The sequence below is a fragment of the Apteryx rowi genome, unplaced genomic scaffold, assembly GCF_003343035.1.
Source record: "Apteryx rowi isolate R43461 unplaced genomic scaffold, aptRow1 scaffold_83, whole genome shotgun sequence".
NCBI classification, from domain to species: Eukaryota; Metazoa; Chordata; class Aves; order Apterygiformes; family Apterygidae; genus Apteryx; species Apteryx rowi.
In genome coordinates, this window is record NW_020451127.1 from 133,240 (window position 1) to 143,748 (window position 10,509).

Genomic DNA, 10,509 nt, shown 5'->3' on the forward strand with positions numbered 1-10,509 from the left:
GGGCCGAGCCCAGCAATCGCTCCCGGGGGGCCAGGGGGGAGCCAAAGGGGCCGGCTTTTAATCTTGGCTCCTGGAGCTCTTGGCAGAAGCACGTGGAGCTCTGAAAAACCCCGTTCAGATTGCTGAACTTTAGGGAAGAGTGGGGCAGTTCAAGCCCCTGGGGGGAAACAGGCTACTGAGATCCACGCGGAGGCGCCGAGTCTCCGGGGTTGTGGGGAGCCGGCCCGTGGGAACGGGCCGGGCAGTGCGGTGAGGAGAGGGCTCTCTTCATCCGCTCTGCAGCCGCTTTGAACTGAGCGTGCCGTCGCTTCAGCGCCTTTCCTCCTCTCTCCTGGCGAACAGGCGCAGGGATGGGACTCCGGACCCTGCTGCCCGATGCCTCTCCAACCTGCCGCTGTCCCGGAGCAAACACCTCCCCAGAACACGGAGATTTCCATGCGGACCCTCGTGGCAGCAGTCCAAGCCGTGGAGAGGAAGGTGGATTCCTTTGCCACACGGCTGCTAGACCTGGAGGGGAGAACAGGGGCAACCGAGAAAAAAATATTTGACTGTGAGAAAACAGAGATGGAGTTCGGGAACCAGCTGGAGAGCAAGTGGGCCGCGCTGGGCACCCTCATCCAGGAGTACGAGCTGCTCCAGCGGCGCCTGGAGAACATGGAGAACCTGCTGAAGAACAGGAACTTCTGGATCCTGCGGCTGCCGCCCGGTGTTAACGGAGACATCCCAAAGGTACCTGCCTCTTCCTTTCGGCAGAGCAGGGGTGACAGTGGGGTGGCCTTTTTCGTTTAAAAGCCTTTGAGTTAGAGCAGTTTAGTTAGCTTCAGGGTGTGTTACTGCCTTCAGGAATACTTGAACTGGGGGAAGGTCACGCTAGCTGTCGAGCCTCATCTTTCCTGGGTTTTTGAGTGTGTGAATTAAGGTTCCCGTGTGCTCCGAGGGGACCGGTTAACCCCACAGCTAGCAGGGCATGTGGTTGGCATCCCAGGCCTTAAACTGGCTGGCAGATCAGGGGTGTCCGAGAAGCAGAGCGCTCATGCTGGGATGCCAGGGAGCCTTTCTTGCTTTGCCTCCGCTGCCACCCTGGTCACACTGTTCCTCCTGTGTCTCCAACATGGAGCCCACATCCCGTGTGGGATGGGATCGTCCTTCCTGATGCCAGGGCAGTGTGAGCGATGCCAATTCAAGGAGCATCAGCTCACTCCCTGTGCCCTGTGCCTGGGACACGCTGTTCACTCACACCCCCTTGCAACGGCCAGGGACGCAGCTGGGATTTCCCAAACCGTGACAAAGCGCAAAGGGAGACCACGGAACACGTCCGTCACCCTGTGACAATCCTGGCTGGGCCACCACATTCCCACGTGGCTGTGTTACTGCTGAAGTCCCCCGGCACCAAGCTCCTCTGTCCCCAGCAGGACTGTTTGCCTCGCTGCCACGCACCCAGACGATTACCAGCACTTAAATCAAGTGTCAGCGCTGCTCACACAGGTGCTGACAAACACTAGAGACTCTTTGTAGAAAACTGAAACGTAGCCCCAGCTGGAGGGAGCCGTAAGACACCTGCAGGTACCTTTACCTGGGATCTGTCTGTCTTTTTCCCCTCGAATGCAAGGCCTCTTTCTCTGTTATGCATTTGCAATGTCCTGCATTAAAACTACTTTAGAGCTGCAGGACTGTGCTCTTGTTGCCCCCATTTTCCTAACTAATCTCCGGTTGCAGCAGGTGCACGCAGGCCTCCTTACACCGCTGAGACCATTTCCTCAAGTGCTGCGCTGTACTGGCTTTCCTGCTAGCAAATCCAACCTCTTTTCCCTCCCCTCCCGTGTCTCTCGTGTGTGTAAATACTGGTTAAACTAGAGCAGAGGCAGTGCTGGAGTGGTGATGTGCGTGGGCTCCTTGTTCTCCGGATTGGCCACGCATCGGGTTGTGACACCCAGCGGTGCCGAGCTGAACGTTTGCTTGCAGGTGCTGGCAGCGTTCGACGACAAGACGGTGTTCCCCCACGAGGAGCGGGGAGGCCGGGAGGACCAGCAGAAGGAATGGTGCAGGAACGTGCTGACAGGGGCCTGCGAGTCCCTGATCTCGCTAGGTAAGAGCTGGGGCGAAGCGCCGCTCCGCGAGGCTCGGGGCTGGACGCTGTACGTGCTCTCGGCATATAAGCAGCGAGCGCAGCTCCATCCCATCCACCTGCCACGAGGTCGCGGTGGCGAGCACAACCCTCCATCCCATGCGCAGAGCCCTCTCCGGGCTGACCTGGACCTTAGCGTGACGCGGGGAGGGGTCCGCGCAGCACTTCGCGTCCCGTGCAGGGCAAGGGGCTTGCCGTACGGTGCGCGAGGCGTCCCGAAGGAAAGGGACGGGTAACGGCGCTTGCTGCTGYCCGTCCCTGCGGGTGGGACGGGCTGCCACGTCGCAGGGCTGCTCCTGGTCCCGGAAGCGCTGTGGCGGCGGTCGCGTCTGCCCGCCGGACACGTTASCTCTCCCCGCAAAGCCTGTCGTTAGCGCCACGGACCGTCGCCTCTGCAAACCCACTCGTGACTCTGTTTTGCTGCCTTCCAGGGAGGTGCGGTGCCGGCCCCGTTGGCCGATTGCTCCGTAGCTGTTCGCTCCARTGAGGGACTCTAAACTGTGACTCTGCCTTTGGTTATCCCCTGTCGTGTCCTCTCCCATAAGCAGACTACGCCATTTCCAAGCCTGATGTTCTGTCTCGGCTCGAGCGAGAAGAGCCACGTCCAAGGGGGCGACCGGGCCAGGAGGGGAGAGCGAGCTCCGCGGACCCCGGCGCAGGTGAGGGGTGCCCGAGCGTCGCACGGGTGGGCCTGAGCTGTCGCGTCAGTGCGTCCTGCCTGCTCTGGAGCCGCCTCTGCGATCACCTTGGCCACCCGGTGTCCGTCTCGAGCCCTCTCGCCTGCTGCAATACTGCAGTGCTCCAGAGCTCTGGCTTTTGTTCCCTCTATATCCGCTCTGCAGGCAAAGCGGGTGGTGAAGGTGTTCTCCTCCAGCAGGCTCATTTCACGTTACTCTGAGTAGTTTACGGAATTACTTCTCAAAGGCATGAGGTTTCCAGGAGCAAATAAGCAGGGATGCACCGCGTGGTATAGGAGCTGTGCAGGTACTGGCTGTGCAAACACACCCGGGGTACGGTCCATCTTTGGCCCTACGCTCGCTTGGACCTGGCACRCAGGGGGGGAGCAGGGAGAACAAGAGGATTTTGGCTGCACTAAATCCAGCCRGACCTTTTTGTGGCTGGGATCTCTGTCAGCGACCCCGGTCGGTTAGACAAGCTGTGGTGCAGGGGAGAAAAGTCCTGTTCTCTGAGGGTCAGTGATTTCCTAGGGAACTTAGCTTAATTTTCACCTCCCCTAGCAGAGCCTCTGAGCCGCAGCCTGGAAGTCTCTCCGCAGATCAAGCAGGAGGAAGAGCAGGTCAAGGAGCACCAGCACGATGTGGAAGAAAAAGGAGATGCTCGGGATGCCCCAGCAGGTGGGTGACGGGCYCAGGTGGCCCTGAACACTGCAGATAAGCTCGAAAGCAGGAGGGAAATTAAGAACTCAGCCTCAATCGCTGCTCCCCGTCACGCTGGGGCGGTGACCAGCGGCTCTGCGCTCCCGCAGGGCAGCTCCTCGCTGGGGCAGAGCCCTCAGACCGGCTGCAGCACAGAGCCGAGGGGACTGGCAGGAACCAGGTCGCGTTTTAGCCTCGCTCTGTTCGCAGCTGGCCCTCGCTGCTCATCGGGGTCTCCCAGCGCTGCCCGGAGCAGAGGTGTTCACACCTCTGGTGAACGCGTTCTCGCCCGTGCGCGTGCGGCCGTGCCGTCGCTGCTCCCGCGGCCGGGATGCTAGCATCCAGGGACGCCCTGCACGGCTCTCCGCAGCCCCGCTGCTGCGCTCAGCGCCGGCCTCGGGGCTGGGCAACACGGCCGCCCTACGCGTCTCCACGCCGGCACCCCCACGCAGAGGCCGGGGCCCCTTCGCGCTTGGTTTCCATGAGTTTGCAAGTTCAGCTCTAAGGTGTCTGTGACGCCTGGGGGCCGTGACACCGGCCTGGCTGTGCCGCGGCGGCATGTGACGTGCTGGCGGCCGTTCCCGCCTGCTCCCCGGGGCAGTGCTGTGCTCTGATGTCGGCCTCTCTGTTGCAGCAGCAGCCTGGCTGCCCGGCCGCGAGAGGGAGCAGGACACGGAGCGGGACGTGACAGCGCTGGAGCCGCCCCGGCCTGCGGCGGGAAGGCTGGACAGCTGCGTTTATCCAGGCACGCAGCAGGGCCAAGCAGGTGAGGCTCCGCAGAGCCAGGATGCGGCAGGAACGGGCCCGGCCCCAGAGCGACCTGCCCTGCCCGAGGGAGGTGCCGGCACGGTGGAGGCCGCGGCAGCGAGACCGTTCCCGTGCTCGGCCTGCGGCAGGAGCTTCAGCCACCAAGAGCTCTTCGCCCAGCACCAGTGCACGCAACCGGGGCGGCAACAAGCCCGGCCCCGGCAGCACCCCCAGGGCCTGGCACTGCCGGCCGGCGTGGTCACGCAGGGCCGCGCGCGTGCCACCGGCCCCCGCGCCCACGTGTGCACGGAGTGCGGCAAGAGCTTCGTCCACCAGTCCACGCTCACCACCCACTACCGCACCCACACGGGCGAGAAGCCCTACCCGTGCGGCACCTGCCCCAAGCGCTTCGGGCGGCTCTCCACGCTGCTGGAGCACCAGCGCACCCACACCGGCGAGAAGCCCTACGCCTGCGGCGAGTGCCAGAAGCGCTTCGGGCGCCTGTCCACGCTGGAGCAGCACCGCCGCACGCACACGGGCGAGAAGCCCTACAAGTGCGCCCAGTGCGAGAAGAGCTTCACGCGCCTGGCCAACCTGACGGTGCACCAGAACACRCACGCCGGCGAGCGGGCCTACCGGTGCGCCCAGTGCGGCAAGAGCTTCGCCCAGAAGCCCTATTTCCTCAAGCACCTCCGCAACCACTCCCGGGAGAAGCCGTACGAGTGCTCCGAGTGCGCCAAGAGCTTCGCGTGCCGCTCCTGGCTCCTGCGGCACGCGCTCACCCACGGCGGGGAGCAGCCGTGCCGGCGYGGGGACTGTCCCGAGAGCTTCGTGCAGCCCGAGCTCCTCCTCGAACGCCAGCGACTCCACGGKGGGGAGCGCCCCTGCCCCGCAGCCCCCCGCTGCCCGCCGGCCCCCCTTCCGCCCCGCAGTACGGGCGAGGGCCAGGCTTTCCCCCCACCGGAGCACTGGGGCTCAGTGCYGTCCGTGAAGGTGGAAAGTACGGAGTAACGAGGGGGGGCGCGGGGGCGGCTGCCCTGCTCCCTGCCCCACCTCGTGCCGCGGCTGTTGCCGTCCGGACGTATTGAACGTGAGCYGCAAGCGTGTCTGACCGCGCCGCGGGAGAAGCGCCGTGAGGGGCCRACGCCGCGCAGCGGAGGGACTGACCCAGGGATGGTGCCACGGTGCTGGGGTGCTCCTGGCCCCCCCCGTGTAGGGACCGTGGGGTGGGGGCTGCATCTCCCGGGGCTTTGCTACAGTCTGAGCTGCTTCTGCTGTGAATAAAGACGCCGGGAAGGTGGCCGGAGCCTGCCCTGCTGTTGGGGAGCCGCGCTCTTCCCTCCGGCCGGGCTCCGCGCAGCCACGAGACCACCAGGAGACGCCTCGAGGCCGAGGGAGCCGAGCAGCCTGCTCGGCCTCCGCCAGGCGCCGGCTGCCCCCAGCCCATGGAGGTTACCGCCGCCTCGAGGAGCAGGACCCAGCGCGGCCTGGCGTTACGGCGGCAGCGCCCGCCGTGCCGGGGGGGCTCCGGGGGAGCCGGGGCAGAGCCAGCAGCCCCGAGGGAGCGGAGGGGAGAGGGGAGGTGGCAGGGCTGTGGCGGGTGCCAATAGACCCCCAAACCATGGCAGGGCCCCTGCACGCCCAGCCGGAGGGAAAAGCTTTCAGCCCTGGGACACAGCGTTCTTCTGCAGMAGACCTCTCGCGCTCGGTCTCGGGGGTGGGCCTGAGCCTTGCGGAAGGCTGCAGGGCCCTCGGAGCAATCGGGGATGCGGCGGGAGGTTTTGCCGGGGGTCAGCACTGCAGGGGGGGGCCCCCCCCCCTTTCCTCCCCAGCCTGCCTGGCAGGGCCCAGCCCGCGCCGAGCCTGCGGGAGAGGTGCCCACTGCCCCGCGAGTACAACAAGACCGGCCCCAAGTCACCGGTGCGTCCCGGGCACGGCAGCACAGCAAACACCGAGCGGCTGCCCGGTAATCGAACCCCAGCCGCAGCAGGCGCACGGGGGGCAGCGAGGATCGTGCAGGGGCTGCGGGAGCTGCCCCAAGAACCGGCCCCTCTCGCAGCCATCCCAAACTCCACAGGAGACCACATCACCCCAATCTTTTATCCAAGCCTCGCCCCAATTTGTGTGACGGCCCCAGCTGTCGCCCACAACAACAGCTTTCCCTAGGGCCGCCGAACACCCCCAGCCGATCTCGTAGCTGGTCGTACTTAGGTAACCCTGAGTTCAACCGCACCACTCCCCACAACACCGGATCGAACAGGCGGCAGCTGATCTTCAGCTGAATCCCCCTTTCATAAGGCAGCAGCACGACGTGACCTTGCCCCGCTGCCAAACCTCCTCTGCTTTGTCTTGGGCCAGTCACTTCAGCCCGCAGCACRTTCCTCTGCCCGGGCAGCACAGCAGATACCCGCCGTCCTTGTCTYGCGAGGCAGCGTCCAGGGAGAGCCGGGCAGCGCCGCGGCTTCGCAACGCCGGCTGCGTTTGCACGTGGTGTGTCCCRTCACCGCAAACTGCTGCGCTTCTGCGGAGCAGCCTGCAATCGCGCCGCCCCTTCCCTTCTCCAGGCCTCGCGCTACGGATTATCCTGGGTCAACGCCTTGCAGGGGCTGCTCGCCGGCTCCTGGTGGTGGTTCAGCAAGCTGGTCCCACCAGGACAGCTGGCGACCGCGTGGATCTTCTGGTGGTGGTTCAGAGACTGCCGGTGGCGGAAGCTCTTGCTGCAGCCGGTGCACTGGAAGGGCCGCTGCTGGGTGTGCCGGCGCTGGTGCTCCTCCAGGGACGCCTGCTGGGGGAAGCTCTCCGCACACTCGATGCAGCGGTAGAGCCTCTCCCCGGCGGCGCTGGCCCGCGCCGGCCGGCCTGTCCACCCGCCCCGCAGCTGCACCCCGTGGATGCGCTGGTGCTTCTGGAGGTGATGTTTCTGGATGAAGCCCTTGCCGCAGGCGGAGCAGCGGTAAGGGCGCTCGCCGGTGTGGATGCGGTAGTGCTTGTTGAGGTTGGACTTCTCGTTGAAGCTCTTCCCGCAGGCAGGGCACTGGAAGGGGCGCTCGCCCGTGTGCAGGCGCTGGTGCCGCAGCAGCGCGGCGTGGTGGGCCAGGCTCTTCCCGCAGGCGGCGCAGATGAACGACCCGTTGTTCTTCCTCGCGTGGCTCTGCTGGCGCGCCAGGAGGTTCCGCTTCAGCCGGATGCTCTTCCAGCCCAGCGGGAACATGCGGGGCTCGTCCTCCGGCACGCACGGCCGATCCTCTTCCAAGCCGGGCTGCGACAAGGCAGCTGCTGCGCTGGCTTCCTCTCCCAGCTGGATTCCCTGGGGCAGGGAGAACTGCTGTTCAGTCCCAACACTGTGCCCGTGCTCTGCCGGGAAAGACAAGCCTGGGGCAGGGCGAGCTTCCCCCGGGACAAGCAGGGGCTTGAATTCGGGCTGGGCAGCGTGGTGCTTGCAGAGCTCCCCTAGGCCGTCTCCTGTTCCCTTCCGCTCATCCGAGCCAGGGTGACTCTCCCACGGCACTGGCTGCTCTTGGCTCAGGGGAGCCTCCTCTTCCAGCCTTACTGCGGAYGGCCGGGGCAGAGCCAGCATTTCCGATCTTTCCTCCTGCGGCTGCTGCTCCTCCGTCTTGATCACGATCTTCTCACCTGCCGAGAGACAGCAATTCATTCCCAGCAAAGGAAAGCTCTCCGATGCCAAGAGCCCCAATTCAGGAGCAGGAGCTGAGCTTCCTCTGCAGCATGTTGGCAAGACGAACCCAGAAACGTGCCGTTTAGAAAGTGAACAGGAAGATTTTTACCATGCCCAAAGAGGGAGAAGGACACGTGAGGCTGAGGGGTCTTTGGCATCTTTTTTTTTGGGGGGGGGGGGGTGTCTAGTTATCTTGTTGAGCTTCAGGAACATTCGATGTCCTGACAATGCAATACTCTTAAAGAAGCCAAAACAGAGAAAAATACGAATGCAAAGTTGAGGCTGCAGAGTCATTTGTCCTGGAAGGAGTTTTTGTCAGAAATGGCAAAGTTTAGGTGGGTCAGTCTGGGAAACGGGATGAAAACAAAGACTTCCAGGAGCAGAAATGAGTGTCCGCCTGCAGGTGAACAGCTGCAGAGCCGCACTCACGCCAAGTCTGGCCGCAGACATCCCAGCCTCTCTATTCTCCACTCTCTTTGGCAAGTGGCTTGTTCTGGGCTTAAAGATTTGTTCTTTAAAGTTTTAAAGAGGCCCAAGTCACATGGCTTAAAATCCCAACAGTTTCTGTCCCTGTGCAAGCCTGGAAGCTGCGGGACCTGATGCACTGTCAGAGACGCTGCCGCTGTGTCTCGCGCACAGGCACCGGCTGCGCTGGGCCCTCTCTGCTGAGGGCTGTGAGGCAGGATCCTCAGCGAGCGGTGTCTAACTGCCATCCCGCTTTGGGCAGGTACCAGAGGTGTGCGAGCAACAGCAAAGCGGGCACAGTTAACATAAACCCTGCTTGGTTCTCCTCTGCCCTAGGAGGAAAGCATTCAGCGTGGACCCTCCTAGATTTCTTTCTCGCTAAGGTGGTGTTTTTCCTCCTCAGTTCTTAATTTCCATTCGTGCAACCCTTAACGACCTCCAGGAGATCATTTTGGCTCGTTTCTTAATGCTCGTTCTCAGCGATCGCTGCTGAGCGGGAGCACGCGCGACAGCTGCTGTGACTCACCAGAGCCGAGGTGCCCAGGGACGGCTCCCTTCTCCAGCAGCCCCTGAGTCCTGGGAGCCGAGTCCTCCCCGTCTTCACCTGGCGACAGCAGAGCGGGTTTGGAGCCGGTGTCACCCGGTCCTAGGAAGGAGGAAGCGGCTGTATGAACAGCTGATGCTGGGGATTGGCACCGACCCCCTTTGCGGCGATGAGAAAGGGCTGCTCTCGCACAGCCGGAGCCGTGGGACGCTTGGAGGGTCCCAAGCAAGTCATGAGCAAGGAGCACCAAACCTTACRTGTAAAAAGGCTTCACCTCCCACTACCGGTTCTCCACCAAACTTCCACGCAACACAACAGCCTACAAACAACCTTGAGCTAGATTCAACCTAGGAGTTTCTGAAAAGCGGGTAGAGATTGATCCTCACCAAGGGAGACCACAGCCTCGTAACTCCCCTTCATTGCCATCTTGTAGAGCTCCTTCTGCCGGTTGTCCAAGCTCCCCCACTCCTGCTCAGGCAGACTGATCCCATCCTCCTCACAAGCTGCYGGGACCTGAAACCGCAGAAGGCGCTTGTGAGCATTTCCCCTCTTCCTTCGTCTCCCACCCGCGAAATCCCCACCGCTCCCACGCCGGCCGCAGGAAGCCAGGCTAGGAAAATAAAACGTAGGTCTCTCTTCCCCTCTGGAGCTCCGTGGCAGACACTGAACTCAGGGATCAATTTCAAAGTTTCCAAATGGCTCCTGCTCCGTTGTTTCCCTCCGTCCACAGCTCCCACGGCTGCTAGCTCTGTAAGCACCTCTCCTTCCCGTTACCCACACGGGCCGCCCGAAGCGGCCARGTCAGCAACAACCCGCCTCTACCACGGGAGCGGGACAGGGGGGAAGGAAGCTCTCGCCAGAAGCGAGGCTGCTGGTGGGGGCCCAGCAAGACTGCAAACGCTCAGGGTTTTCCTGCTGCCGCCCGGCCCTCCTGCGACGCTGTTACCTTGGGCATGTCCCCGTTGGGGCCCAGGCTGGGTCTCAGGGGCCAGCAGCTCCTGTTCTGCAGCTGACGCTCCACGTTCTCCAGGCGCCGCGTGTTCTCCTGGACRAGGGAGGCCAGCGCGGCCCACTTCCTCTCCAGCTGGCTGCCGAACTCCAGCACCGCTTTCTCCAGGTCCGTGATCTTCTTCTCGGCCGTCTCCGCTCGTCCCTCAAGGCTCAGCAGCCTCAGGGCTTGCGACTCCACCTTCCTCTCCACGGCCTGGACCGCAGCCACCACCGTCCACAGGGAGATCTCGGGCACCTGCAGCTGCTTGTCCCCCTCTGGGACAGGGATGGGGACATGGCCGGGGGGCTGYGGTGGCACCTGCTGCCAGGGCTCCGGCCCCCAGTCAGGCTCCTGCGAGCAGGGACAGGAGGGAAAAGAGGGGTCCTGAGTCGCACGGCTGGCGGGGGCCGGGGGGCCGTGAGGGAGCAGGTCAGCGCCCCGGGGTCCGGCGAGGGCCAGCAGGCACCAGCGGGGGCCTCGGAGCCGGCCGGGGCGCGACAGGGGGGGCCAGCAGGGCCGGAGGGAGCTGGTCAGTCCAGCTGGTACGAGGTGGGGGCCGGTGGGTGCTAATGTGTGCTGGCGGGG

General features: G+C 63.8%; 1 protein-coding gene across 1 annotated transcript in view; it reads left to right on the forward strand.

The window, feature by feature from the left end:
• LOC112977390 overlaps window positions 1-10,509 on the forward strand; it is a 40,946-nt gene that overhangs the window by 11,748 nt on the left and 18,689 nt on the right. The window contains exons 7-11 of the mRNA XM_026089714.1: window positions 343-729; window positions 1,963-2,086; window positions 2,671-2,784; window positions 3,364-3,480; window positions 4,136-5,255. Coding sequence (XP_025945499.1) covers window positions 343-729; window positions 1,963-2,086; window positions 2,671-2,784; window positions 3,364-3,480; window positions 4,136-5,255 — 1,862 coding nt within the window. The remainder of the gene's footprint in view (window positions 1-342; window positions 730-1,962; window positions 2,087-2,670; window positions 2,785-3,363; window positions 3,481-4,135; window positions 5,256-10,509) is intronic.